At 47.0% G+C, this 24,647-nt stretch overlaps 1 protein-coding gene across 1 annotated transcript in view; it reads right to left on the bottom strand.

Annotated features, from left to right (window-relative positions):
• VPS53 (VPS53 subunit of GARP complex) overlaps positions 1 to 24,647 on the bottom strand; it is an 898,950-nt gene that overhangs the window by 191,011 nt on the left and 683,292 nt on the right. Inside the window, exon 18 of the mRNA XM_085649360.1 lies at positions 9,756 to 9,904. Within this exon, the coding sequence (XP_085505486.1) occupies positions 9,756 to 9,904 (149 nt within the window). The remainder of the gene's footprint in view (positions 1 to 9,755; positions 9,905 to 24,647) is intronic.

The following is a 24,647-nucleotide window of genomic DNA, read 5'->3' as shown; positions in this document are numbered from 1 at the left end:
ACAGTGGTCCTAGACCTTATTTGTACAAGAAACAAATCAATTCCCTGTATGGTCTGTTTAGCAAATCATTTCCTGAGCTAGCTTGAGAACAGTGTGACAGTTCATAGTACTCAATACGTTATTCACAACAGAAGGATGTGCAACAACCTGTAGTTCAGTTCACCATGCATTTTATTCTTATGTCAATTGGTGAAACAGTTATTTATACGTATATTATTCTTACAGGAGTGGTTGCTCCAGAGAGAACGTGCATAAAAAGAAAGGTGCTCAGGTGTAAAGTAGTGAGGAAGAAGAGTCAAGGTAGTGACATAAGGAAAACAAAAGTCTTCATTCATTAAAACAGTTGGACCGGTTGTGATTCACCGTCCTAGCTCAGGAAATGATTTGCTAAACAGACATACAGGGAATTGATTTGTTTCTTGTACAAATAAGGTCCAGGACCACTGTTTTTTGTATCACATTGTACCCAGGTCCACGACCACGATTGGGTTACCCCATTTTTGTAATGGCAAGTCTGTGAAACAAGCATTTGCAATGCAATTGGTCTCGCCTTTGGGACCTTATATGTATTTAGCTATGCAGCACATTAGCCTGGCTGCTGAAACATCTACTGTTCTTTAACATGGAGGGAAAGTAAGCACTAAACTGTGGGACACGCCAGGTATGGAAACACATGGAGAGAAATATTGCCTTTCAGTGGGAAATGGTATAGTCCAAAGCTCTGTTTTTAATATAAAATAAGGGCATTCTGTGGTCATATCACTGAAAATACAAGATTTGAAAAAAATATTATTGTCTACAGGTGCTCCTGGAAGACAATTTCTATAGACTGGAATCTAGAGAATGCTAAAGTGATTCTGATATTTTACTGACCTCTGCTGGTCGTTTTCTTTCAAGAAAGTTAAATAGAGGCAGTTGACAGAAAAAAGTCTCTAAGCGGAAGCAGACAAGTCCTAGGGCAGATCTCCAGAGCCCACAAAGTACATTCACATATAAGTATATAATAAGTATATACTAAAGTATATACAAGAGGTCTCGAATGTTCGACCTAAAAGTAACCATTCGCCAGTGCAACTGCTCTATCACTGGTGCAATGCATGTAATCCAGGCACAGTGACTGAGCCGACACCCTGGCTGATAACGTAAGACTCCAGGGATGTGTTATAGGGTAATTAGAAGAGAGTGCAGAGCTGCGATGGGCGGTGCACAGCATTGGGGAGTTGCTGCATGCTCAGTTAACCCTCACACGCACAAGTTGCTGTGCAACCACTCATTATCTAGCTGTAAAACTACTCCCAGCTGGTGCTAGGGCCTGGCAGTGCTCCTCTCAAGGGGAATCAGTGGCAATGAGTATTCGCACGAGACACAAACACACAACACCATGTGCAGGAAATCTCCCTGTCTCCAGCCTGTTCTGAGAAAGCTAGATCCCATGGGTACTTACGCTTTGTTAATTAGGATGTACTAATGTACATTTATTTATTTGTGGTTTTGTAGAGTGCTGAAAACCACTGCAGTAGTCCTCTGAGTGTACTATGGGAGGGGCAAGGGAACAAAGAGTCATAGATAGGCATAGGTGGAGCAGCAATCAACAACACTGCCCAAGGAAAATGTAGTGAGCAAGAAATCTGCAAGGGTAGAAAAGCCTTGAGTTAAAGTTAAAGGTCTATATTATTAACCATCCTCAGCCGTCTGTCTGGTGAACAGCAGAAAACATCAAACAGGTCTGTGCAATCCGAGCCCTATGAGGAATGTGAGCGGTGCACCTTCAGGGTCATCCGAAATGAGTGTTGCAGCATAAAGGCCTGTACCTTTGGAAATTAATGAATAAAGATGGGACCCTCTACTGTACACTTTAAGGATATTATTGCAAGTCACAAATGAGTTCTATGACCACACGGGGACAAAAGGGAGAATTTCTGAAGGCTTAGTAATTTTATCAGGGCATGGAACTTGGAGGTGATTGGCAATATCCATTTTAATGTACAATTGGTCTGTAAATAGGACCATCCGGGTAATGCCCTGAGTCAGAATAAAGGCACAATCAAACAGATCTGCAGCACAGTAGTATCTCGTCTCCCAGGGGAGGGGGATGATCATCCATTATGAGTACTCCACCTTTGCTGAAATGGAGGAGGGGAGGGTCATGGGGAGGTGGGGGGGGGGGGGGGGGGGGGGAGTCTGGGAAGCGACACACAAGCACATACACACAATTACTGACACACCGGTGTCAGAAGGTCCGTTGGAGCACAGGGCGAAGAGGAGGGAGGGGCGCTCAGCTGCCCTAAAACATCCAACCATCACAGGTCTTAAGCACATCACTCACTTCAAGTCCCTGGAGTCCTCCGGCCTCCACTAAAGGGTGTGGGGGGTCACTGGTATCCACCAGGATTCAACTCGGTCTTCAACAACCGTTTGTGTGGCTTCAGCCAAAGCCCTCGGTGATCTCGGGGCAGAGTCACAATCTACCACCTAACCATCTTCTCCCAGATCTACCATTGCTCCTCAGATATTTTGGCCACGTTCCATATTACCATCTGAGCCGCCCTTCCGGTGCCAACACTTCAGCTATTGTCCACTTTAGTAGATCACTCCTCGTCGGTGGTGTTGGGCTTGCCCAGTGAATTGCATTATGTTGTCTGGCAAGTTCCAGTCCCAGCTGGGCAAATCTGTACCTCATCTTGCTACTTTGTTTGGTAGATTGGCAGCAGTCCCAGTAGGCAATGTCATGCTGTTAGTTCAGCTTTTGCTCCTGTCACTCTCTGCACCTCCTGCAAAATCTTCCTCATAAAAAGATTTCACTACATGGCATGTCCACGTGACGTGTCCAAAGTCAGTCGGGGACACCTCATACATCCAGCAGAGCGGGTTGGGTAAACCCTATGCAGACGATGCGGTGTAAGGTATGCTCTATGTAAGTAGTAAAATTGTGTCAACTTAAATCTGGCATTGCTGGCCACTTCTTGCACCTGCACCCGGGCTCGTCTCCAGTCTCCCTCTGAAAGGGAGAACTCGATGTCCCCGTTCCAATTATCTCATGTGGATGTTACACCTGTCTGCCCATCGTTCTTTTAAGCAGTATATAACCGGGAGATGAGACCCCTGACGGACCGGGGTCTTACATCACTCTCAGAATGTGTGATTCACTGGGTTCATCTGGGATGGCAATCCACAACTTCCAGACCACGTGGGACACACTTGTAAACTGACGCAATTTCCCCAGAGCAATGCCAAAGTGTATCCCTGCCTCCTCCAACTTCATGAAGGTATCCTTCAGAATCAGATCTCCCGCTCTCTCACATCCACCCTCTAAGTGGGTGCACTTGCCAGGTCAACATGGCAGTGCCAAACTGCGCACAGACTCTGCAGTGGCAGGTCTGAGTTAAATTTGCAGGCTGCTAATGTAGGTGCCGCAATCAGTGCTGCAGGTCCCCTAGCAGCATTTGATTTACAGGCCCTGGGCGCACACAGTGCACTGTACTGGGGACTGACTAGTAAATCAAATACGGCAATCATGAAATCACGTATCCATAACAACAATTTACAGGGAGCACTTGCACTTGGGCACTGAACAGCAGTGGCAAGGTGCCCAAAGCATCTAGACCACTAAAAACGAAGTCCAACACACAGCAAAATTACAGGAGGCAAAGGCAAAAATACAGGGGAAACCCACGCCAATGATGCCATGTCTAGCAAGTGGCCCCTCCAGCAGAAATGTGAAGAAAACTGCACACCCTCTTGGGAGTTCTCTTCACTAATTTGGGAAAATCTTGACAGACCATCAGCATTGGCGTGTTCTGTACCAGGGAGGTGTTCCACCGTGAAGTCCATCCCTTGTAGAAAGATGGACCACCTCAACAACTTTGGGTTCTCACCCCTCATCTGCATTAACCATCTGAGGGGCCTGTGGTCAGTCTGAACCTGGAAGTGAGTCCAAAACAAGTAGGGCCTCAGCTTCTCTAGCGCCCAGACCACAGTAAAAGCCTCACGCTCAATCGCACTCCACCTCTGTTCCCGTGGAAGTAAACTCCTACTAATGAAGGCTACAGGTTGGCCTAGGCCCTCCTCATTTAGTTGAGAGCACAGCCCCCACACAATGCTCTGAAGCATCTGTCTGTACCACAAATTCCTTTGAGAAGTTGGGCGCTTAGAGCACGGGCGCTGTGCACATGGCAGATTTCAGGGCATCAAAAGCTTTCTGGCAAGCGTCAGTCCAGTTCACATTCCTGGGCTGCTTCCTGGAAGTCAGCTCAGTCAAGAAGGCAACAATGGTACCATAGCCCTTGACAAATCTCCTGTAATAGTCGGTGAGGCCTAAAAAGGCTCTCACCTCTGTCTGGATCTTGGAGGGGTTCTCAAGCCAGAAAGGTGTCAATCTTAGGCTGTAAGGTTGCCACCTAGCCACTTCCTACCTGGTGTCCTAAGCACACCACTGAACCCTGCCCGATCTGGCACTTGCTGGCCTTGATCGTGGGGGCCTGCCCTCTGCAGAGCCTTCAACACTTCCTAGAGGTGGTGCAGATGTTCCTCCCAAGTGGCACTGAACACTGAGATGTCCACAGACACCAGCACCTGCTCCCACAAAGAAACTGGACCAGAATCACAGACGACCAGCTAACCTCATCAATCAGAAACTCCACCCCTACCATTGTGGAAAATGACGAGCCCAACGCCGCAGCCCGAACCCTGCACAGATGGATCACCGACAGCGCCAACACCTTAGCCCCCCTCAAGCAAAACAACAACACCCACGCCAAGAAAGCTAGATGGTTTACCACCGAACTTTCTTGAGTCCAGACGCACTTGCCGCCGCCTCGAAAAGGATTGGAGGAACACCAAATCCACAGAAGCCCACAACAACTTCAGAGCCGCCACCAAAGTCCACCACCAAGTCATCAGAAAAACGAGGAAAAAAGCAATCGAAGACAGAATCTCCACCCATGCACACAACAGCAAATAACTCTTCAACATCAAGGAGTTCGCCTATCCTATCAGCGAGGACTCCGACATCCCACCCTCACAAGACCTCTGCAACAAACTCAGCACCTTCTTCCACCACAAAATCAAGAGCATCTACAACAACTTCGACAAAAACAACCAACACAATGAACCCTCACCAACCACCCCCGACACCATGAAGCCAACGATCGACAACTGGACAGCCCTCACCACCGAAGACGATGAATTCAATCCACTCCGAGGCCCCCACAGACCCAAACCCCCACCACATTTTCAACAGAGCCGCCAACACCATCGCACCCATGCTCCGCCACACCATCAACCTCTCCCTGGCAACCGCATCGTTCCCCGACAACTCGAAACACTCTGAGATCAACCACCTCCTCAAGAAACCCTCGGCGGACCCCACCGACCTCAAAAACTACCGACCCATCTCCCTGCTCCCCTTCCCAGCGAAAGTCAACGAGAAAGCCATCAACAGCCAACTCACCACATTCATCGAAGAGCACAACATCCTCGACTCCTTCCAATCCGGCTTCAGAAAAAACCACAGCACGGAAACCACCCTCCTCACCAGAACAGACGACATCCGCACCCTACTGGACAAAGGAGAAACAGCAGCCCTCATCCTCCTCGACCTCTCAGCGGCGTTCGACAGTCTCTCACCGTACCCTAATACGCAGACTCCACGACGCAGGGATTCAAGACAAGGCCCTCAACTGGATCCGCTCCTTCCTCTCCGGCGGAACGCAGCAGGTCAGACTCCCCCTTTCCTCTTGGTCCCTACACCAACCACCTGCGGAGTCCCCCAGGGGTCATCCCTCAGCCCTACGCTCTTCAACGTCTACATGGCTTCGCTCGCCCCCATCGTCAGAACATACGCACTCAACATTGTGTCATACGCAGACGACACCCAACTCATCCTCTCCCTATCCAATGAAACCCAACACCGCCAGACACAACTTTCGAGAAGGCATGGAAGCCGTCCCCAAATGGATGAAAAACAGCTGCCTTCAACTAAACACCAACAAAACAGAAGTACTCATCATGGGCCCACACCCTGACACCTGGAACGACACCTGGCGGCCCCTGGCCCTCGGAAGTCCACCCACCCCCACGGACCACGCACGTAACCTGGGAATCATCCTGGACTCCGAACTCAAAATGGACAGCCAGATCAACACCGTCTCGTCCTCCTGCTTCCACACCCTCCACCTCCCACACAAGACCTTCAAATGGATCCCCCTCGAACACAGAAAGACCGTCACTCACGCCCTGCTCACCAGCAGACTAGACTACGGCAACGCACTGAATAAACAAAAACCTCACACGCAAGCTACAGAACATCCAGAACGCCACCTCAAGACTGGTCCTCAACCTAGCAAGACACTGCCACATCTCCCAGCACCTGCCCACACTCCACTGGCTCCCCATCAAAGCTAGAGTCACCTTCAAGATGCTCACCCACACTCACAAGGCCCTCCACGACACCGGACCAGCATACCTGAACAGCCGACTCAAATTCCACGCACCCCAAAGGACCCAACGATCAGCCCAGCTCTCCTACGCCGTGGTCCCCCGCACCAGAAAGACCAGATCAGGCGGCCGCTCCTTCTCTTTCCTCGCAGCCAGAGCCTGGAAAGCTCTCCCGCTCCACCTCAGACAAACATCTCTCCCCATCTTCACAAGAAACCTCAAAAGCTGGCTCTTCGACAGACCCCCTCCTTGATGGACTGGAACCTACGAAACCCCTCCCTCCCCCAGTGCCTTGAGACCCCTACGGGTGAGTAGTAGTGCTCAACAAACGCGTGATTGATTGATTGAGATGTCATCCAGGTAGGCGGAACTCAAATCCTCTAGTCCAGACATCACAGTAGTATGGGACTTATTGCCTAATCACGCCCTGGACCTGCTCTTCCTCACATAAACTTTTTCTGAGCCTGGCCTACACAACAGACATTGGCACCGCCATCCACGCCGACTACAAGATTGCCAGACAAGTCTATAAACACAAGCCCAGAAGCAGAGTCGCCATTAATTTCAGGAGACCATAAGCTGCACCAATACCATGGACACCGCGACCAGCTACATGCAGGGCCTCAAATTCAAGCAACAAATCACCACCAGCTTTTCCTTACGCAGAACTCTTGTGTGCAGACTACCAGGACCCCTTTCAAACTTCACCAGTGACATTACTGAATTTGTTGTGCCTCATATCATCGACTCCTGCACCTTCGTTCTCCTATGAGACCTAGACTAATATCTGTAAAACTGAACTGGCCCCATCGCCCTCATGAGAAATCTCAGGAACCTCTGTATCACCAAGCATGTCACCAGGCCAACCCACTTTGCTGGACACCTTTTGGACCCTATTGTCTCCTCGTTCAAAACATCACAGTCGACAAACCATCACCTGTCACCTATACAGGACACACCCATGTCAGCTTCAGCATTTCCCGTCCCAAGCCACAGGAGAATGAACACCTTTAAAGCTGCCCGCTGCTGCTCAAAAACATCCCAGAGATGGACTGGGCTTCCAACCTTTCCACGCACGGAACTCACCAGCAACCTGATAGAAGACAACAAGAACTTCACCAACTGTATCACTGCATGTGCCAACTCCTGGGGCCCCCTCAAGCGCAGCAAAAAAGCAAGAACATGAACACAAGCCAGCTGCTACACAGAACAAGTTATGTTGATGAAACAGCACTATAAGCAACTGGAGAGCAAGTGGAAAGTGAGTCAAGACCCCATGGACAAAGACATGTTAAAATCCGCCCTGAGATACTACCACCAGCAAATCTGGAAGACCTAGCCTGCAGCCCGAGCATACCGCATTAACAACAGCAACAGTAAGGAAATATTTGCCATTATCAAAGAGTTCACTGTGTGTGCAACTACCTCCAACATCACCTCCACTCAAGACCTCTTCAACAATCTATCGAACTTCTTCTGCAACAAGACCATCTTTATATACGCAATTTCGACCTTACAACCAAACCCTTTTTACCGCACAGCAAGCCTACCAGTCTCCGACCAAGAATGGACCCTGAACATGTGGCCCGCCATCACCATAGATGATATCGCTGCTACCATTAAGTCTATCCACTCCTGAGCCCCGTCAAAACCCTGCCCCTAACAGGACTTCAACAAGGGACCGAACCCTATCAGCGAAGACTTCACCCTGATCCTCAATGCCTCCTTCAACTTAGCCACCTTCCCAGAAGACTGAAAGCATGCCACAGTCACCACCCTGCTGAAGAAACCCTCATCAGACCAAACCAAGCTCACCAACTGCAGACCGATCTGCCTCCTACCATACCCAGACTAGGCTTTAGAGAAACTCCTCAACAGACGTCTCACTGACTAACTAGCCTACCAACAGCTTCTAGATGCCGCACAGTCTGATTCAGACCCAATCACAGCACATAAACAGTACTCATCACCTCAACAGACAATTTCCACATTATCCTGGACAGAGAAAAGACTGCAGTCTTTTTCATTCTGGACCTCTCTACATCTCAACACCCCACACTCATCAGACGCCTACACAGGATTGGCATTCAAGGTCCTGGTCTCTGCTAGATCTTCTCCTTTTTGATTGAAAAACTCAAACAATCAGCCTAAAACTGCACAGCTTGGAAGCCCAGAAACTAATTTGTGAAGTACCTCAAGGTACACCCCCAGCCCTTTCCTCTTCAACACATTTATGACTCCACTAGCCAGCATCATCCACGCCCATAACAAGCATCCTCTCACACGTCGGTGACACACAGCTCATTCTGTCCTTCTCAGATAGAACCAAGAACAAGGAAAAAGTTCACCATCTGCATCAACGAGGTTGCGACCTGGACAAAGTCCAACTGTCTCAAGCTTAACAACAAGAAGACAGAAGTAGTTATCTTTAAGGAAAAAAAGAACAAATCTGGGACTCCACCTCATCGGTTGGTGACCTCAGATGCACACCTACATTCCACCTCTCATACCAGTATTCTCGGGATGATCATTGATAACAAGATGGCCATGTCTGCTCAAGTCAACGCTGCCACAGCTTTCTGCTTCCACACCCTGAGGATGCTAAGGAAGTGCCTCAAATGGCAATCGTACAAGACCAGAAACATTGTCACCAGCAGACTGAACTACCGAAATGTCTTCTACGCCAGATTCACCAAGCAACTCACCTGAAGTCTACAAACCATCCAGAAAGCGACAGCCAGACTCATCCTCAACCTTCCATGCCGGACTCATATCATACCATTCCTTTGGGAGATCCACAGGCTCCCAATACACAAGCGTGCTCAGTTCAAACTCCTCGTCCACACATTCAAGGCACTACACTGGCCCGAACTAGTTGAACAATCGCACTCCCTTCTATCAACCAGTCAGACACCTCTGCCCTGCCGGACTCCTACTCACACTTCGTGCTCCTACTCACACACATCCTCGCATACACAAAAACAGAGGCGTAGGTTGAGATGGGGGTTGAGCCTTCTAATATGTCGCTCCTAAAGCGTAGAACAATCTCCCACTACACACCAGACCCTCCTCTCTCCTTGAATTCCTCAAGAAGCTGAATTATTGGCTTTTCGAGTAACACCACCGCTCTGTTCTCGAGACGGGGCCTGTACACTTGCTCAGTGCCAGGATACCCTCACAACAAATACACATACCTTGACAAACGCTAGGCAAAGTCTCTGTATAAGCATATACAACTGTTCTTCAGGTATACAGAGAAAGGAATATAGCACTTGTTACTGCCAAGAAGGACAGACTTCATTCAAAGCATCTTTACTTACTTGGCAAACTTGATGCAAAACTGCGTAAAGTATTTCCTTGTGGAGGCCAGATTGTCCCGGATGATTGGCACATTCTGCTTGATGTGAAGCACTATGGACGTGACGTAGGGACTTTGGTCACCAACATGCTCAACATTCTGCCACTGCATCTGAAGAAAGAGCAAAACCATTGACTTACTGTCAGTCACTGCAAAGGACTCAATCAGGGAATTCAATGCTTGAAGGCATGGTATACCCAGGCTTTTATGGCAAAGGTTAGGCAGAACAACTTAACAATAGCAATCACCATTTATCAGACAAGGGACAAAAGAAACTTGATCAGATGTCACAGAACCGGAAAATAAACTGGGTAAAATTAAGAGCACTATGCTGTCTAGTACACGTAACACTACTCTCTCCACCTCTTTGAATCTGTAACCTGGGTTCAAACGAAGTCCATAGGCACAAAGCTTCACTAGGCGTAGCTCCTTGTAGCGGACAGGCTCATGCAACAAATAAAACAAGCATTGGCATAGCCAATAGGTCTCGCCTTTGGGTCCTTATAAGTATTTTGCCATGTAGCACGCAGTTTCACTTTCGTTTGTTGGGCACTTGTGTGTGCTCGGAAAACGAGATGGAGGATTTGTGTACTGAAAGTTCTAGGTAGTGCATTGCTTACAAGTTAGTACTGTATTTTTCTGGGAATAACCAGACAAAAGCCATCCCTCGACTCCCAGGTTGGGGTTTGGATTTTACTTCAGTACCACTTCCCTCTGAGCCCAAGTCAAACGTTAGAAAAATGCACTACGAAAAACACTTGTGCTTAGTTAAGCAAACAGCGTTGTAACACTCATGCCAGAAATACAACTGCCTAGCAATGCGAGTACTCGGGAATGAAGTCCATTGGCCAAGATTATTCTAGAAGATGCAACTGAGAAACTGTTAAAAAAAAAAATGACATTGTGTGATGGAATCTAGTGCTCATGTAGAGCGCTCTAATGCCTTCACATCCACGTTTGTTAGTGAACGCGTAAAGGGATTCTTCTTATCCGAAACTGCCCATACCTGTACAAACAAATGTTTCCTTCAGTGTGCGACAGACACTCCACTGCATTCTCACAAAATACGGGTCTGCGGCATACAGGGAAAATACTTTCATTCATTGACGGGCTTGTGTTACTGAACACGGCGAAAACAGAAGAGATTGGTTTAAGTGATGCAGCGTTTACTTAAGTAAATTGCAGCGTTAGCTGACGAACGCAGGTGTTTACCCGCAGGACTCTCCCTCCTTTTAGATGGCCCTGGGACCGGGAGTAAATATGGGAGATGCTTGCGCTTTGGGGGTGGGGCCAACAACCAACCCAAAGAACGACGCTGCTGCTCTGTGAATGCGCAAGCAAAAAGGAGACGGAGAGGGCGGAGCGAGTGAGTGGCCTGGACGTGTGGGCGAGGAGAGAGAGGGAGATGAGGTAGGGAGCAGGAGGTAAGCCCATGAGTGGTGCGCGTGTGCGCGCGCTTGGGAGAGCAGTCTTTACTTTTTGAGCACTGCACTTGTGCTTGTGGCGCGCCGCTGCTAGCTCCCGCAAGGTGGATGCCGCCACAAGCACGAGTGCAGTGCTTGAAAAGTCAAGACCGATGGCTAAAGGCCCTCCTAGAGTAGCGCATGCGCGCTGCCTAGGCGAGACCTAAAAAGTGACGTGCTCTGCTGATGCTGGGGAACAATAAAAAATGCCTTACATAAAATACTGTGCAGTTTGGAAGACCCAATCATCCTGTGATTAGGAGTTTGCAAGTGTTATTAGGCTTTTAAAAATGCAGTGAGCAACGGCCTACTATGTGCCTGCCCAATGGGCCATGGGTTGTCAGAAGACCATGCTGAACTACTCAATTGCTTTAAGATATGCAGTGGTTACCATCATGAATATCTGTTAATTTAAGTTGCCAGACTGCCAATTCACATTGCTCAAATTCTTATCTTTGGTATGTCCACAGGAACTCAACCCGAGAACAGTGAGAATGTCCACTTAGAGCCAGGCGTTTCAAAGGGGCTTAGGGAGTTTAGGTGGGTGTCTGAGCTCCATGTGTTGAGACCAGGAATTTAGAACATGTTTGATATTCAATTATGTGCATTCGTGTGCAAGGGTATACATAACGCAAAACAAGAGAAACTGTGGTGTGTGCGGGTGATGTTTCAAGCTCTTGGTGAGAAGAAGGGTTCCTTAAAGTACAATCACTGCTACAAATGGAGTGAACTTCTTTTTCAGAACTGAAACATATTCATTTCTGATTTCTATGAAGCAAATCTCTAACGGTGCAGTAACAGCATACACCAGGAATTACTAAAACCCCACTTTATAGGAATTACCAGGTCCCATATCACCACTGCAGAAGTCCTGTGACTCCTGCTGTAATGAGGGCTTAAAAAGACCGGCCAACGCTCAACTACATGGTGTGCTCGGTGTTAGACTAAGTGCCTTAGAGTTTGGCAGATGGGATACTCCATCAAAATGCGACAGATATCTTGTCCGCCGTATTACTAGTACTATATGATATAATGCACATGATAAGGAGGACAGGACACCCACCCCACCATATTTATGACGGAGTACTCTGTTCACCAAACTTAAGGACCCTTAGCCTTACTTACGAATTTGAATTTATAAAGTGCAGGGCACTTTCAGCCCAGGTTCTTTAAAAGTAGTTTTCCTATATCTAGGTCCTACTACTTTACTATAATAATGCACCAATAAAGGAAACATCTGCTTTTAATGAAAGTGTAGGTCTTAAAACTTCAAAATATGGTGTTCTTATATCTAAGTCTGCCTATGGTCAGCAGTTAGGAATTCAATTTAAATAGGCTGCCGATACAGAAAATGGAAAACTGACAAAAAAAGCCCAATACTTCAATCTAAAATGCAACTCCTAGGGTAGCTTCCGCGACATTTAAAGGCCAAAAGGCTCACAAACCCTATGATCTTGGGATGTATCTGCAACGATACCCAATGAGAATTTGTTGATGTTGTTTGATTGCTATGGTTTAAAATGAAAAACAAATATGGAAAAAAAGGCCAAGAAGCACGGATTTCTCAATTAAGGAAACCTTTAGTCTTGTGTAGCGTAAAGGAACAGTCAGATAGCTGAATCCTGTGTTCTTCCTATATCTCACTCATAGAAAACGTGACGCATGAGTTAAAACTCAGCTTGGTACCATAATCTGCTCAAATTACGTTTTTGCTGACTTGCAAGCCTGGCAATGGTTCCATCCTGCAGTTTGGTGTAACCATGTACAGATTTTTTTAACCAACCAGAATACAAATACTTTTTCCAATAATATTTGTCGACATGATAAATGAATTCTCCAACTTCAGTCCTGAAAAAAGAAGAAGAAAAGTGCTTGACTGGAGAAGACAACAAGGCTACCTGTAATTGAGCTGGTTAAGACAATCTCAAAATGGCCGACAGGTGAGGTGCTCTGGCTGGGAGCTCCCAGCCAGGGATTGCCTTTTTGGCTTAAATTCCGACATTTCCACCCCCTCCTCGAGCCTTTTACTCACCGGGGTAGTGTTCAGATTGCAGCCATCGTCTCTCCAATCTCCTCTTTTTGGATTCGATTACCTCAGACGAAATCAGGAGCACTTCTCTGAGCGGCAGGGCCAGAGCAACATGGCCGTTGTCCGATGGAGCTGCATCGACAGCTATAGGGGAGATTGGCCCTGGCGCATTGCCATGGCCGTCACCTACCCAGCCAGGCTTCTGGCATATTTCTCAGCACCTCTCCGCTACTGTCACCTTTCCTCTCCCTGCTTCCTGATGAGACGGTGCTGGTCGACTGTTCGATTGATCTATCCTTCAGCGGTGCAGATGCCTGGTGGCGCTTCTCTGGATGGCTGCGGAAGAACTGGGACAAGGTCAACCCTCCTGATGTCTTCCGGGATCGACTGCTGCTGCTTCCCATTCTGCCTGCCCTCCAGCTTCGCCTCCCGTGGGACGTCCAGGACTTGTGAGTCTTGTTTTCCTGGTACGGGGGTGCAGAGGCGGCGAGTCGCCCCCAGGCTGTTCTTTGCTTTTGGGAGGCACGCCCTCCTGGACTGCGTTGCTGCCTCCCTTTCGCAGGGACTGCTGTTGTCCCAACACCCAGGCAGATTTCCCCAGACCTTGGCGTGCGGATCTACGGCACGACTGCCCCAGCGACCGAGAGCCTGTGCATTTGATGGACCATTTTTGCTCGGCTTCCTCAAGCACTCTGCCCTCCTTTGGCGTTTTTGGAGGCATCCCCCCTCCGGCTCCACTCCGTTTTACCCGCTCTCTGGGGTTTTTTTTGGGCCTTGACTTGCGTGTCTCCCGCCATTTCTGGATTTTTTTTGTTGGTTCCCTTAACTTGGCCATCCTGTCGACCCTTGTCCGTTCCTCTTTCCCACTGGATTCCATCTTGGCGATCCTCAAACGTTTCCCTCTACCGCTGGACTGCTCCTCGTTCTTAGCCGTACTGTCCTTTAACTCTTACTCCCCCTTAGGTCCCCTTCACTCCTCTCTCCTTTTTCAGGCTCTGAGTCCTGGGTTCCTGAGATTATGGGTCCAAACACCGGTTTGTTTTTCGCTTTTCATTTCCCTGTCCTGATCTGCTTTCCTTAGCCTTTTTACTCCCCCCCCCCTTACCCTCTTCACCCCTTTTCATACTATGTCCTTTGATACTCTGTCCTCTGTTACTCCATGCTCTTGTAATGCCTACTACTGCTTTAACTTTGTTTTATCAGTTGTCCTTATTTGGTATTCTCTAGTTACTCTTGTCTTTGTATGTAACTTTGTGTGACAAATGTAATAACTTGTTTGTAACTTGCAACTCGCTGTTCCGTATGTAAAGCGCTCTGATACCTCCGGGTCTAGCCAGCGCTATATAAAACTCATCAAATAAAATAAGTTTAACATCTATATGCAAAATGTGAAATCGATACAGCTGCATCCTGGCTGTCTGACTGTCTGGTTGGCTTCACACTGGCACAGCTAGCAGCTGCTGTAACAACATGGCTCAAGGGGCAGATCACTTATCCTGGACAGCCAGGGTCTGAGCCTACGGTCTTCCCACACAAATCAATAAAATGGCTGCACTTGGGTAAGAACACTCATTATTTTAGCACACAGGAAAAATGAAGTTAGAAAAGTTACTTACCTACAATTAAAGTTGGAAGTGCAGGACTTTTACAGAGATGTACATGCTTTAAATTACTCTGCCCATCATGAGACTCCATGAGACAGAAAACCAATAAGTATTCAACGACCTCATTTAATACAGCATCCTTTAGCTCTACTGGTTTGGCCTTTAGCCTGTGAGGTGTTTAATCACAAGCTTCACGCGAACGAGATGCCATTATGTCTCACCACAAAGGATCACATGTGACCATGAAAGATACTAAAACTGGAGAACTACATTTGCTGGTCATATAATTTCTTCATCCCCAGCATTGCGTCTTCCAAAGATTGTCACACTTTTAGACTAGAGCAGTCTATATGAATAAAGGAGAGGAGGATCGTCCTTCATGAAAAAGGCTCTGCGTCACTGCCTGCTACACGTTTGTTTCCATCCTCAACTCATTGTTAAAGCAGTAGCTCTTAGTGAAGGTGTGCAGTGTCTTGCCACCTAGCTGCCTTCAAATGTATAGCGGACATAATTGCTGTCACTTCTTTTGTGGAACCGGTTACGTTTAAAACTGTATGAACCAGAGGTTTCAGCACTGGAAGGGGAAGGTGGAGGAATAAGGTTCTAGAGAAGCCAGTTGCTGCTCACAGAGAGTCGATGGGTGAAGATACAACACTGGGGGAAATGAAGTTTACCTAGTGTAACAATTGGCTGGCTTGGATTTAAAAGAATCCACTGTAGCTCTCCTTGTGCCGTGTGAAAAAAGACAATACATGAAAAGATCCTTCAGGCTATGCCCTATTTTTGAAATCCCTTGTACTTTGAAACGCTGCCCAAATTGGACTAGCAATCGAAATGCACCCTCAAATTATTTAGTTTTTGGTCATATAATAAGAAAGGGCCCAATTAGTATTTTTACTCTGTTTTTGCCTGGGAAGAAGATTGAAAGAATGCAGGCAAAGTCAACACTTGACTGAAATGGAATTCGGACTGGACAACATTCTGGGAATGTCTTATTCAACTTTGGGAATCATTTAAAGAAAGCAGCTGGCTCACTGACCCACCAGGTCAATGCACATTAATTTACTAGAGGAGGTAGTTGCAGCAATCATTGAGGTCTCCATGCTGAGAAGAGGTGCACTACGCCCTTAAGATAACATTATGATGGATACTACTAATCATAGATTCCTTCCCTTGTGAATATCCTTAGGGGTCAGTCGTAACCTAGAGATTTGTTTCTCAGCTATTCCCTCAAGCGCTGGTAGGTGGCACTGTGCAGCTCGTTGTTGGCTCCGCCCCAGAGATTACGTCGAGGGAACAATTTAATCAATCAATCAATAATTTGTAAAGCGCACTACATACCCGCAAGGGTTCCAAGGTGCTGAGGGTGGGGAGAGGGGAGGTGCTGTTGCTACTGGTCGAACAACCAGGTCTTGAGTTGTCTCCTGAAGGTTAGAAGGTCTTCGGTTTTTTCGTAGGATGAGGGGGAGGGTGTTCCAGGTCCTGGCAGCGCGGTGGGAGAAGGATCTGCCTCCGGCTGTGGTTCTACGGATGCGTGGGACGGTAGCCAGGGAGAGGTCTGCGGAGTGGAGTTTCCTGTTGGGTACGTAGAAGGAGAGTCGACTGTTGAGATAGGCTGGGCATGTCTTGTGGAGTGCCTTGTGTGCGTGGATCAGGAGCTTGAAGGAGATTCTTTTGTCGACAGGGAGCCAGTGCAGGTTCCTCAGGTGGGGGGTGATGTGGTCGCGGCGCGGGATAATTTAACAGTCACCTTCTTGCACTATAGTTAGTTCCTTTCTTTCCATGCCTTCTGATGCAGATCTAAAGTTCCCTCCCTCTATTTCTGCCAACTGACAGAAAGCATTTTACAAAAATATTCAACCCTTACAAGGGACATGGCTCCCCCTAAGACGACGGGGTTCAAACCCTGTAAGGATTTTCACAAGCAGATGTCAGTGACGGACCTAAACGAAGGTCTGTCTCTGGTGTCTTGGCACCTCACACAACTCAAAGTTATGCGATATATGATTGAGATGAAACTGAAGGCCATCCAGGACCACCAGGACAAACTATGTTGCCACATAAAAGCTCGGAAAGCACCGTCCCAATCGAAATGGAGGGCAAGGATGAGTTTTTGGCCCTGAGGCCGCTTCAACAGATATTTTCATATCACTCCAAGTCTTCAGCTAAGTCAAAAAACAAAAGAAACTCAAGAAGTCAAAACATGGCTACTTTTCTTCTCATCACTCTTGTCAGGAGACGTAGAATGAATGCCAAAGTACCTCAAGATCTTGGTCGCCTACTGAACTGGCTTCCACATTAGTTCTGATCTAGCCCCAGGTTAATCAGTGACACCACAACAAAGTCAGGCCTTCAAAGAAGCGATGCTGTCATTTTTTAGTACCTTTCTGGATCTATCTGGCATACCATTGGGCCCAATGGATCCGAGGAGGACTCCAATCTGGTTGACCAGCAGATTTGTCCCAGGCGCCAGATTCGTCCCCGCTCTGGGGTCTGTTTTGACTTTGGGACAAATGCTTACTTAGACTCCTACAGCACAGACTACCATGCTAGCAGCAATGTAACAGAAATAGGAAGACAGACCAATAGTCCTTTCAGAGTCCAAAGCGAATCCACAACAACCTCAATCGAAGTCTCACCCACCTCAACCTATTGCACAGCATTCTGATTCCGACACAACTCAGAATCATTTCCTGTGCAGCATAGAGTTTCTGACTCGGAGACAGAGGTATATGATGAATCATACCTACAGGATGATGGGAATCTAGTTCTGGACCTCCAGGAAGGCAGTGGCTTTGAAACCTTTCCAGACATTGGTCTTAATCAGCAACCTGCCCACTTTATGGGGGAATTTTCCTTTTTCGCCATGGTGATTAAGAGATGCAGAAGTTCTTGATCTCCAGCTTCCCTCAGAGGAGGCTAAAACAAATGTGCTTACCGAGGACCTGCAGCCAGAAAAGACTCTTCAGAACTGCTACTCCATTCAATGATGCCCTCAGGCACCCGAGCACAGCCAGTTTCTTGCCTCCACCTGTCAATAAACAAATAGTCTGTTGGCACAGACCACCAGTTTTTCGGAACTCGATCATTCCTCCTGTAGCAACCAGCACCAGAGAGTCTTGTGGTTCAGGCTTCCGCCAGCTGACTCAAATCAAATGCATTTCCAACCACTCCACCACACAGAGGGTCAAATGCATAGATGCTTTGTGGAAAAGAGCATTCTTCTATGCCAGTCTTACCCTGCAATCTGTCTATTAGATTTCCCTTCTGGGCGTTGCTCGCATGCGTTGTGGGACATGGAGAGCAGTCCCGGACGAACGCCATCAAATTATTCAGACAAAAACAATAGTTCTGTCGGGCATGCACAATATTTCTTTGCAAAAGGATTATTTCTTTTATAGAATATTACAAAACCTTCATTAATGATATCTGAACAATTCTGGAACACATAGAAAAAAACACGGACGCCAATTAGTGAATATTCTTGTATTTAATATAAATTAAAGCATTTATATACTCGCAAGTTTGAAAACAAGGCTGTCAAGAACAGGTGAAGCTTATAGTGATGTGTACTAAAGTGACTTTTGTGCTCAGTGGTAGAACATGGCGTATATATTATGTACAAGGCGGCGCCATCTTTGTCTACGCTCTAGTGTTCACTAGGACGCTAGTGGTGCATTTAAGGCGGGAAATTCTTGCCGGCAACTCTGGACCTCTGAATGAACACTATTCAGCGCTTTGCATCGCGCACTCTACTCAAGTGGCTTTAATGCGCCTGTAAGAACCTATTTTAACGTATCTCCCTGGTTTTCTATTTAAGTTGTGTTGCTTAATTTTTCCCCTGTTTTTAACCTAACAGGCCTCGTACTCGCACTCTAATTTGGTTATTCCACCGCTCTTTTAGCGGGTCCTTGCCCATTTCTTATTACGTGGGTTACGTGGGGGACATATTGGATTGGGGAGTAGGACGCCGGGCGGCGCCATCTTTGTCTAAGCTCTAGTGTTCACTAGGACGCTAGTGGTGCATTTAAGGCGATCATGCAGACGCGCAGCGGGCACGCGCAGCGGGTTCGCCGGATTTCCGCCGGAGTTACGCCTGAGTTCAGCCCGTCTGCGCCCGTCCGAGCTCAGGTCAGGAGACTACTACTTTCCGCCATTCTTATTCTGGCAGTGTTCTACGCCACTTAGATAGTGGTGGGACGAAACTAGATATCACTACTATGGGGAGGATTGGGGATATGAATTTATTAAGAACCCCCAGTGGGAGATCGGGGACTACTGCACGTACGCTAAAACTAACGTGTCTAAACACTAGGTCGCTCCATAAACACCACCTAGAGATCTTCACACTGTTGCAGGATGAGGACATTGACGTCCTAACCCTTACGGAGACATGGTTGGGTGACGACTCCTTACCTGATATTATAGCGGCCCTCCCCTTTGGGTATGATGTGGTCTGGCAAAATCGAGCCCATAATGCTAGGGGGGGAGGGGTAGCAATTTTGTATAAAAAACACCTAAAGATTGTTAAAATAGCGGCTGAATCACTGGATATATCTAATGTTCTGGGTGTGAAGATCACGTTGGACAACTCATGTCTTGTAATCTTTACTGTTTACCGTCCGCCAAACTCGACGGCAGTGTTCAACGACTTACTTGCCTCTTTGATATCTGATCTTTGTACCCGGTACCAAAAGATCGTGATAACCGGAGACTTTAATATGCACTGGGATAAAAGTCATGATGACTCGATATCTTGTCATCTGGAGAGCATTATGTCATCTCTTGGAATGAGACAGCTGGTAAATGCCCCCACGCATACTAAAGGGAATATCTTAGATCTTATCTGGAGCTCAGATCCTGAGGTAGTTGTCGTTGATATTCTTCCATGTATTTGGTCCGACCATTATTTGGTAAACTGTGAGATCCCCATTACAGGATATCCAGCTCAAAAGCCTTCAAAAACGAAAGCAGTCCGTCAGTGGAAAGGAGTCGATTTACAATCCTTGTCCGCTACCCTTCCTGGGTATGTTCAATCATTTATACCTAGTGAGGATCTAGATCTAGACTATAAAAACCTAACACGAACCTTGAGTCTGGCAATGGATGAAATAGCACCTGTGAAATCCCATAAAGTTAAAAGAGCAGGTAAAGGGGCTCCATGGTTCACCGCGGCCTTGAGGGATCATAAAAAGGAGCTTCGTTCTCTGGAAAGGAATTGGAGGAGAAGAAAGGATGGCACGGATAGGGAACGATATAAAATCTGTCTTAATAGATATAAAAAGCTGATTATGGCTACAAAAGTAGCCTTTTATGAAGCTCGCATTAGTCAGGCTGAAAATATCCAGAAGGAAACATTTAACATCTTGACGGAGCTGAGTAAAAAACCTGAAACGTCGGAAACCACAATAAATGTGGACACGTTTCAACGCGTCTTCCTGGAGAAGGTGGAGACCATGCTCTTAGAGATTAAGAATGGCACGTTGTATGGCCCACCTCCGTTACAGGAGCCTCTTTTTCCTCTGGAAATTTCTCTTTCAAGGTTCCCTGTGAAAGATCATCAAAGCTTTGAAAAGCTTATGAATAGAACCAAGTCCGGTTCCCCGGCGGACCCATGCCCTCCGAAGGTTTTTCGTTTGGCGTGCTCCTTGTTAGGAGATTATATTATTCCTCTCCTTAACAGTTCACTGGAGACCGGCTTTCTACCATCCAGCTTTAAGGAAGCTCGTGTTAGACCTCCTTTGAAGAAGCCGGGAGCCGACGCGACCATTCTGAAAAATTATAGACCGATTTCTCAGTTGCCTTTTTTGGCTAAGGTTTTGGAGAAACATGTTCTGAAGTCTCTTTCCGGTTTCCTGGAGACACACCACATACTCCAGGAGCGTCAGGCAGGCTTCCGTGCACATCATAGCACTGAGCTGGTGATGCTTGCAGTGCTAGATGAGCTTAGAGGTATGGCTGACAGTAAGAAGCCTAGCGCCCTGATACTGTTAGATCTATCAGCGGCGTTTGATACTGTCAGCCATTCCCTACTACTGGATAGACTAGCCCGTTTTGGGATAAAAGACCTGGCTCTTAAATGGCTGCAGTCTTTTTTAAACGGTAGGACACAGAGAATCCAGTTTGGGGATTGTATATCGGAGGTCGGAGTGTTAGAGTGCGGCGTCCCGCAGGGCTCCGCTCTCTCTCCGTTATTATTTAATCTCTATCTGCAACCTCTGATTAACTCTTTAGCCAAAATGGGTTGTCATGTATTTAATTACGCTGATGACACCCAGTTACTTTTGAGTATTGATAATACGATGTCAGCTCCATCCAATGCCCAAGATATCCTCAGACATACGGTCAGTTGGATGACGGTAAATTTGCTGAAAATAAATCCAGACAAGACCGAGATACTGGTGGTTTCAACTACAGCTTCACCTTGGGGTGACCTTTATTGGCCCCAGGACTTGGGCCCTATACCGATCCCAAGCAAGCAAGAAAAAAGTCTTGGGATAAAGATTGACAACGAGCTGTCAATGGCCAATCAGATCTCTGCGGTTGTAGGGACTTGCACTGGCATGATTAGACAACTGCGCAAGCTTGTCCCTTTTTTTTCCTTCTCCATGCTACGTACAGTTGTTTCTGCCACAATAATATCTAGGCTGGACTATGGAAACGTCCTGTACCTAGGCCTACCAAAGTCTTTGACTAAGAGATTGCAGGTTGTGTTAAATGATGCTGCGCGACTGATTTTCAGACTCCCTAGAAGAGCCCAGGCTTCTCCCCTACTGCACAAATTACATTGGCTCCCCATTGTGCAGAGAGTGGAGTTTAAGAGCCTCTGTACAGCCCACAAGGCGATCTATGGACAGGCCCCTGTTTACATCAAGGAACGTTTAGAGCTTTATCAGCCTAAACGAGCGCTTAGATCGGGGAATGCCCAGTTGCTAGCCTGCCCGCGATACAGGTTGTCAACAAAAGGAGGTAGATCCTTCTCAGTGCTGGTCCCACAACTTTGGAATAGATTACCGGAATCACTCCGGAGAGAGGGTAACCTTCTATGCTTTAGGAAGCAGCTGAAGACGCTCCTCTTCAAAGAGGCTTTTTGCCACTTAAAATAGCTTCGAGTAGGGCATCTCCTCTTCTCGCGTCCAGGGCCTGACCTATAGTTGTTAGTCATTGGTTCAAAGCGCCTAGAGACCTGCAGGTGAGTTGGCGCTATATAAGCCTAATATAACATAACATTAAAACCACAGTATATACAAGGGAGAAGAATGTTGTGGGCCAGAATATTACGACAAAAACAATAACTCTGATGCCCGTACAAATTATTCAATCATTTGCACCCAGAGCCTTGTTATATCTGGACCCTAAGAGATCGTCGACGTTTTAACCCAATCAATGATTAATTAAGAAGTCAAGGCGGGTCTTCATCAGGACAGGTGTAGGGGAGTAGGAGATGACAACCTATGAATAAGGAAAGTATGAATCAAAAATGTGTTTCCTGTTGAAAACTAGTCACAGCATGTAAGTTAATACTAAGAGAAGGGTGACAACACTCAACCTTGGTAAATCACCTATTCAGTTGTGATTAGTAGGTCATCTTTAATTGCGACCAATCCAAGTGATGCAATCTATGAGTTAGATACACGAGAATTAGAAATTATGCTCAATAGTCCCACCTCTGATAGCTGGACCACACAAATGTATCATGTAAAAACTGAGCATACAAGCACTGTAAGGGCCACTCACCCGCCGTGGACTTGCTGCCGGCATGAGAGATCTAAAAGAAAGCAGGATAATGCATTTAGGTTACTCCCGCTGCATGTTCACTAATTCGTGTCCGTGTTTTTTGCTATGTGTTCCAGAATTGTTCAGATATCATTAATGAAGGTTTTGTAATATTATATCAAAGAAAAAATCCTTTTGCAAAGAAATATTGAGCATGCCCGACAGAACCATTGTTTTTGTTTGTATATCCATACCCAGGTTCTGAGGGACAAAGTGTCACCCTGTTGTTGTTTAGCTTCAACAAATTATTCAGAGCGGTCAAAATGCGGCGAAGTATGTCCAACAGTCCCTCATAGTCATGCCACTGACTGGCATTCGTCTCTTTGGAGACAAAGTAGACTGTACACTACAGCACATCATAGAATTGCGAAGCAATAGCAAACTCTCTTGGCCTTTCATCACTCATATGACAGTTCCCCCCACAAATATCACCACTTTTGAGGCTTTGGAGGAGGGTTGCAGTGAAGGTCACAACAAATTTAACCTCACAACAGACCTTTAGTGGTAGAGGTTGGGGGATCCAGCAGCCAGCGTCCAGACCCTCTGGGCAACAAACTACCCAATCCACTATCTCCCCTGCCGCGAAACCCCTTGGGCTCATTCTCAGCAAAGCACTGCCAACCGGATACATTTTTAGCACGAAGGGTTGCAAAGCATTACATCAGACAGGTGGGTGCATGAAATTGTCCAACACAGTAATGCTCTGACCCTCCTCTCCACCCCTCCAGATATGCCACCTAAACCACAAAGGCTTCCAGAGGACCACTTCTCCATTCTCCAGCAAGAAATCTATTCTCTCTTGGAAAAAAGGACCCACAGACGGGCTACAAGTGTCAGAGATAGGGACTGGCTACTACTCTTGCTACTTTCTCATGTCAAAGAAGGAGAAAGGACTCCTTCCTATTTAGGTCTCCATCCCTGAACTTCTTTCTCATGAAGAACAACTTCAAGATGCTCACCATGGCCCTATTTCTTTTTGACCAGGATCTTGGTGACTGTATGGTGGCACTGAATTTTCAGGATGCTTACCTACACAGCCCTGTCCTGCTATTCCACAGATGTTACTTACAATGTCAGGTTGGCCACTTTCAGTTCTCCATGCTCTTCTTTGACCTCTCCAGTGCCCTTCGGGTGTTCATTAAAGTGATAGTGGTGGTCGCTGTCCATCTGAGAAGGTTGGAAGTACCAGTCTTCCCATACCTTGACAACTGGTTGCAAAAGGCAGGCTCGCCCCAAATAAGGAGGAGGGTTGGTCGGTGAGGAATCTGCGGTCAGATACAGTATCCACCATAAAGAGCATTACTGAAGGTAAATAACTTTTTTTTTTTTAAACCTTTATTGACATTTCAGGCAATAACAAGTATGGGCCTACAACCCCCCGGGGCCGGCCGCTAAGCAATCAGAGCAATAAGGATCAAATGTGAACACAGGCGGCACCTCGGAGAGCAGAATGTTCATGCTAATATAGTCCGGCCAGTGAGCAGCGCAGGTAGGACACCAGGAGAAAAAAGGTTTTTCATTTTATAATGGAACAAGACAGTAGGATCAGGTGCCAAACAATTTCCCAACAGCGATAAGAGGCAGGCAGAGTAATAGACGTAAGCAATAAACAGCAATCTATTGGATCAATGGCGCAGGCACAGGAAATTCAGGATGGGGAAGAATATCATAAACAGTTGCGCCTGCAGACCCCCGCCCTAACGCCCAAGAACACCCCGGAAACTGTGGCACACATGAAAAGGCAACGATTCACAACAAAGGAGGTGTACCACGCTGATCCCAGAAAAGAAAAAACAAGAAGAAGCGGAGAAGAAAAAGGAGGCCATGGAAAAAGAGATGAGAGACTAAAGGATCCCCTCCCCCAACCCCCCACCCTGCACCTCTGCAAATGAGTACGGCCCCTCCCCCCAGCAGTGTGCCTGTCGCCCTGGAACTAGACCCGAAATATAGAAGAAACAGGGCAAAAGGAGTAAGAAAAGAAC

Source organism: Triturus cristatus, chromosome 3_2, assembly GCF_964204655.1.
Source record: "Triturus cristatus chromosome 3_2, aTriCri1.1, whole genome shotgun sequence".
Taxonomy (NCBI): domain Eukaryota; kingdom Metazoa; phylum Chordata; class Amphibia; order Caudata; family Salamandridae; genus Triturus; species Triturus cristatus.
The sequence above is the reverse complement of the archived record's forward strand: the minus strand, read 5'-3'. Positions and strand labels throughout refer to the sequence as shown.